Source organism: Pygoscelis adeliae, unplaced genomic scaffold (assembly GCF_000699105.1).
Source record: "Pygoscelis adeliae isolate BGI_AS28 unplaced genomic scaffold, ASM69910v1 Scaffold156, whole genome shotgun sequence".
Classification (NCBI taxonomy): Eukaryota; Metazoa; Chordata; class Aves; order Sphenisciformes; family Spheniscidae; genus Pygoscelis; species Pygoscelis adeliae.
Genome location: NW_008825016.1, coordinates 184742 through 191074, shown reverse-complemented (window position 1 = coordinate 191074; position 6333 = coordinate 184742). Strand labels below are relative to the sequence as shown.

The following is a 6333-nucleotide window of genomic DNA, read 5'->3' as shown; positions in this document are numbered from 1 at the left end:
AAGCAGGGGAACTGAGCAACATGGTCACTACAGGAATGGGAAGGTGGAGGGCTGCAAATGAGACAGGCTTCTTTCCCAGTAACCAAAAAAAATCAAGGTAGCTCTGCTCTTGTGCGCTGGGATTTGGCCCCTATATCAATCTGTATATCCTGCAGTGATGGCCATTGCTACCCTGTAACAGCAACACAGCATGCAAAACTTTGTACACTATAAGGTGCTACGTGCTGGATTTTTCCACCCTGACATTTAACTAAAGCACCCAACACAGCAGAGCAGCTGCCTGAGCTTCACCAGTGAGTCCCTGGGGAGAATGAGCCTCCCCAGGAGAAGCTCAGCCCTGCCAGGGTCCACAGCCGCCTCCCCGCTGACCCTCAAGGAGCCTCGCATGGGCAGGCACCGAGCGCAGACCCCTCAGCTACGGGACTAAAGCTGGGTGAGATGGACACCACTCTCCCAGTCCATGAGCAGGTGCAGCACCTTCTGCCTGAGTCCGCGGACAGGCAACGTCCATGAGAAAGCTGCATCTCCTCCTGTAGGTTGGAAATAGTCACTCTGCCACCCGTGTTTAACTGTTTCACTCAGCAAAGCAGGCAAGAAGGGACAGGGAGGACCCTCCTCCGGAGACTTGCATAGTCTTGGGGTTGTAGCGTACCATCTGACTGGCAAATGCTATGAGTTGTGACCAGATTTCCAGGAGTTCACTTCACTTCAACTATAGTCAATCTTACCACGTGAGCTAAACCTCTCTTTACATCGACCGACCCTAGGAGTAGCCTCCAGATCTTGTAATAACAAACTATTTAGAATTACAACAGAGGAAGTTTGTGTTTGAAAATGCTCCGTGGAACTTAGGAAAGCTGTATTAAAGAGCATTGGGTATATTTGTTCTCAGCGCCAGAGTCTTTCATGATTTTAATGAAAGAAAGTATATCAGATTTCTTGATAGGGGCCCTCAGAGAGCCCTGCTCTGCGTTCTGCCCAGTTTTGCTTCCCTTTCAGCGCTCAAAGCAGAAGATTTGTGGAGTATTTTTTTTCCCTGCAGTCACAGAGGAGAAAGAATTGGTATGTTGTCCCTCAAACAGTGACCGAATTTAGCTTACAAATAGATCCTGAAGGTAAACAAAATAAGCCACATAGGTTTTCCAGATAGCACTCTGATCAGTTTTAAAACTTAAAAAGACATATGGAAAGGGCAGCATGGGACTAAAACGCCCAGTGTGCACATAACTGCACACTCAGCTGGGCCCCTGCCCGTGGCCGTAGCAATTTGCCGACCTCGGGCAGGCAGAAGCCTTTATTGCTTGCTCAGTTGTGGTCTCTGGGATGCACCCAGTCACTCCGCACGCGTGGGCTGGTGGGGCAGTTGTTAACCGTTACCACTCCATCAGCTCCAAGAAGGTCTCTGGGAACTCCTGCTCCACCTCCAGCCCCAGCAGGTTGGTCCCTGGCTTGGGCTGCTATGTGCTGCTTCTATGCGAATAAAAAAATAATGCCCATCTTTGTCCTCATTTTGGGGTGGATACCGTGCAAGATTATCACAGAAGGCATGACTTCGGGAGGGAAAACTGGTTTAGTCTCTGGTGGTCCAACTCAGGAATTATGGACTTGAATCCATCCATGTTCAGCCAGGGCCTAATGTTTTAGGCACAGGGTCTGAAATGTGTCTTCCTGAAGAGCAATACTTTCCTGCAGCAGACCTACCGTCTCCACTAAGAATCAATATTTGGAAGGGATAGCAATGAAACTCCCAAACCATGAAAGACAGGGAAATTCCATGGAAATCAGTAAGAGTATGAAGACCCAACAGCCTGCATGCAGGACAGGGCTCTCTCTGCCTTTGAAGTGAAGGCAAATGTCAGAAAATAGTAAACTACTGGTTTTCTCGACTGTTGAGGATTAAAGAAAACTGAAATAGATAGATTCAGTTGAATCTGTTGTTGCATAGCAATATTCTTGCATTTAGCAGGAGCTGCTGCCTTTCATCAAGTTCCTTTCGTCTCAGAAGAAAATAATTTTTGTTCGTATTACAGCAAGGCAGTGTGTGTGAAATACATTTTTCTGGGTGGAAAACATAACATGTATTTGGTGAAAAAGTAAATGAGAGAAAAAGAATTGTAATTTTCTTAAGAACATGGCGAGGGGGTGGTACAATAATGATTTGGCAGCTACTTTTTTCTCCTGGGCATGTATTCATTTGAGACCAAGCTACTAAAAATGAGTGTGAGGATTAATCCTTAATTATTGTCCCATTTCTCCTAGAGCAGCCTTAGCAACAGGAGCAGGGTTCAGAGCAGTCCTTCTCCCCTGCTCCTCCAGCCCAAGCCAGCGCACACAGGAGTGTCTCGCACAGCAAGACCCAGCAGCCTGCAGATAAAACAAGCCCTACGTGCAGGACCCAAGCGCCGAGCATCGGCTGCACCAGCATCTCCTGGGAGCGGGGTGTGCTCCCCTTGGGAAAGCAAAGTTGAGCTGCGGGGACAGCTCGGCAGCAGCCCCCCGGCTAACTCTGAATTCAATGGGGTTTTTGTCCTTTACCTCCCTGGGAGCAGAATAAGGCCCTTAACAAGCTCCTCGCCGGGCTGCCAGCGGCACTGGTGCTATTCTCTGCTAGCTTAGAAATCAGAGATGGAAAAGATCAGGCAGGTCACCCTGTCCCTCCCCTGGCCAGAGTATTCCCGCAGAGCTTTTTCCATTCAAGCCGAAGTGCCTCATAGCAACAAAAACCTGAAGGGTATGAAGCAGACGGAGAGAGAACAGAGCTGATCAACAGTAGCGGCCAGCATAACGCAGGGACAAAACCCCTCACCGCATTTTCAGGAAAACACCCCCCCACCCCCCTTTTACATCTGCTTCTAAAAAAGCAGGGGCCTCATCCTACGATGTGTAGTAGAAAAGCCAATGCCAGAATTACTCACCGGTAAATGCCCTAGAAGAGGTGTGATGCTGTCAGACACGTAGATGATGCTTCCACCTGTGGTTACTGCTATAATGAAGCCATCTAATGCCTAAGAAAAACAGACAAGTGGAGAGTGCTTTAATAGGAACGAGGGGTGTAAACAGGGCGTCTCATCGCATGTTGATCAAAACAGTTTGACTTCAGCACCATATTGTTACCGAGCTGTAGGAACGTTATCTCAAGTTGCAGAACAGTAATTCTCTGATTTTACAGTCTGATTTAACTTTTACAACATTCTTTGTAGTCTAGTAAAACCTACTATTGAAGCAACAAAGGGCTCACAGGAACATTTCATGTCTCAGTTTTTAAATTAATCACACAATTTAATAATGCAAAATGACTAAGACTGGATCCCTTGGAAGCTATTAAAATGAACATTTGAGTTCTGTGTAAATATCAAAGGACGATGAAAGGATGCGGTCCTATCTCAAAATGGTACTTCTCTGCAAACCCCGTAAATCTGAGTTTGTATTAATGTAACGTTGTATGTTACTGGGCTTTCATGTAAGTAAAAGCAATGCAAATGATCAAATAATCCTTAGCCTGAGTTTTAATTGAGTGATTTATTTTAAAGGTCATGGTATTAGATTACTCATTCCAAGAGAAATTCACCCTTCTGCAGTTTTTTCCTCACTTCGGTCCCACCTTGCGGTAAGCCCCTTCACTCCTAGGACTGAAGGGGAATGTCAGCCTTATCCCCATCCTCTGCACAGGAGCAATTTCCCCTTCAAAATTCGTTTCTTCTTCAGTCTGAGCTGCAAAGTTTTGAGCTAAATCTTCTTCAAAGTTAAATATAGGTAGATTTCCAGATCTAAAGCAACCTACTCTGAGCAGAACCCTCCCAAAAATTGTCAAGAGTAGGTGCTCAGAGACTGTATTAAAACCTTCCCATTGTCATTAAGGAGTCACTGGTGAAGCTCCCAGTGCCTTCAGGTGGAGCAGGTCTGGGTCCTTCCTGTCAGTTCACGGGTGAGCTGGGGTCGGTGTTGCCTGCGGCATTTGAGCAGTATGGGCACTGCAAGCATGACTGAATCAGAGCTGAGTTCGACTATACTCCAGAGGCAATACCTGGTCAGGAGACAGGTGTACTGCAAACAGCCTGATCATGGTGACACGGCGTTACAAAACCTTACTGCAAACCCAGGCATGCCTCCAAGCCAGACTAGCAGTTGATCCTGTGAGCCGCAGCACATCCTTCCCCCCTGCTGACTTCAATAAGGGAAAGAATTCTGAGAACACTGGAAAATGCTAATTGTTTTTAAAAAAAAAAAAAAAAAGAAGGAAAACACAAAGCCTTGAATAAAGACACAAACATATGTTCCTTTTTCCAGAGAATGCTGAGCACCCACAACTATTTAAGTCAATGGGAATCTGCTGGTGCTACAATCCTTTGAAAAGCAGGTCAATAACTTAGACCGCAGTAGCAGAGTGTGTGTTTAGCATCTCTGAAAACCCCTCAGCTGCTACAGTTAGTTTGATTTTGTTAATCTAAGCGCAGAGAATATGTTTTTCTTTAGTGTAGTACATTCAAGCTGTTTTCTAAAAAGCGCGATAGCTGTTAGGCCGTAGAAGAAAGCAGTGGTTTTACAAGGCAGCTGGATTGTGCATGTTACTATGGTGAAGGTTGTTGGTTTTTTTAAATCAAGTCTTTATTTCATATCCAATGCAAATTATACAAAAAGTGACTCACATCAGTGAGTAAAATCAAGTTAATGTATGCATGCATAATTCTATTTTTATTTACTCGCAACTGGTCCTTCCACATTAAGAGGGCATATCCCTCTTCAAAGATTTCACTACTGCAACAGTCCTAGATGGACAAACAGAGCCTAATACCCACTTCTATGTAATTTGATGACAGCCTTTTCAATGGGGTAAGAAAAGGCCATTTTCAGGAAAGCTGATGTATTACTGCAGTCAATTATGCTCTGATTCTTTTGAATCAGTGTTTGAAAAAACCCTTCCCATCTTTTAATAACAGGACGGGAAAAACTTCAAGCAGTCTTGTCCAAATGTTAATAAGATAAGATTGGCAGAAAGGCAGAAAAGAAGAGAATGATGAACAGCTGGCTCAACAGGGGCATCCCAATACCCAATGTTATCTTGAAGAGCATGGAAAATCACAGTAGCAAGAAGGTGATTTATAAGCTGGGAAACTAAAAGCAATTGTTTTAATCTAAGGTTGTGTGGCATACAAGTAGAATCAACAAAGGCCCAGCCAGTCAAGACAACTGCCAATTTATTGCTATCCGACGGAAATATTTCAGTGCAGACTGAAGGAGTTATGTGTGTTAGAGTTCCTGCACGCTGAGAGGGGAATGGGCGGTTGTCAGTGCGATGGGAGCAAAGCGTCTCGTAACACTGGACCAGGGGAGTCTCATCACAATGAACTTCAATGGCCGAGGGACTGCCAGCCCCTGGGGGCCAGCAACGTGCCCCGGCTTCATGCCACGCCTTGGCGGGTCAAGCTGCTCCCCAGCATCCCTCCCTGCCTGCCGCCAGAGCCTGGATCACGCCCCACGTTCACATCATTTGTGGGAGGAGGAGAAGCTTGTTCCCAAAGGACACTGCGGGGCCATGCAACCTCCATGTGTTTAGTACGGGAGAAGATCCTCGCTAAAGAAGGTTCTAGCTGTTACTGAGAGAGAAAAATACATTTTAGCAGCTCATTTGCGTTTCATCTCGAACCTACATAAACGCCATTGAGTCACCTCCCTTCAAATCCCAGCTAGCGTTAAAAGCATCTATGGTATAATTTAAAGGTAATTTAAAAACTATGATTGCAAAATAACCCTGCTCCTTGTTAGAATAAAGTGTTTGACAAGGGCCTTGAAAACCATTAGAGTGGAAGTATTAACTGCATCAAACCAAGAGGAGCTGTCAGGTTTTATCTGCTTGTACAGCACCTAGCACTAGAGGGAGGCGACACTGTTGCTTTTTAGGTGCTGGTCTTGCATAAATATTAGGTAGTAACGCCTTCCAAGAACAGGAGAAAACTTGCCACGTGCCCTTTTCCTCACCTCTGTTTGTAAAAATAAAATGTAATCTGTGATTTGAATCTCTCCCCTGGATTGCATTTCTTGGGAGTCCCTGCGCAGCTTTGCAGGCTGCAGCAGCGCGGCGCGATGGCACCGTCGAGAGTGAAAAGCAACATGCGGGGACTCTAATCCTTTGTCCCAGTGACAGCTCCGCTGGATGGTCAAATACAGCAGTACCTGGAATGTCCTCTTTTGGAACTGCAGATGACATTTTATTCTAGACGCATGGGCATTTCCACGACTGCTAGACAAAATTAGGAAAGGCATATATGCATGTTCACCTCCAACATCAGCTGCGTGAATTCTTCATTGCTGAGAAACGACGGCTTCCAGTCCTGC

General features: G+C 45.7%; 1 protein-coding gene across 1 annotated transcript in view; it reads right to left on the bottom strand.

The window, feature by feature from the left end:
- NPAS2 (neuronal PAS domain protein 2) overlaps window positions 1-6333 on the bottom strand; it is a 53807-nt gene that overhangs the window by 38749 nt on the left and 8725 nt on the right. The window contains exons 3-4 of the mRNA XM_009326282.1: window positions 6276-6329; window positions 2916-3005 (exon numbers count right to left, since the gene is read on the bottom strand). Of these exons, the coding sequence (XP_009324557.1) occupies window positions 2916-3005; window positions 6276-6329 (144 nt within the window). The remainder of the gene's footprint in view (window positions 1-2915; window positions 3006-6275; window positions 6330-6333) is intronic.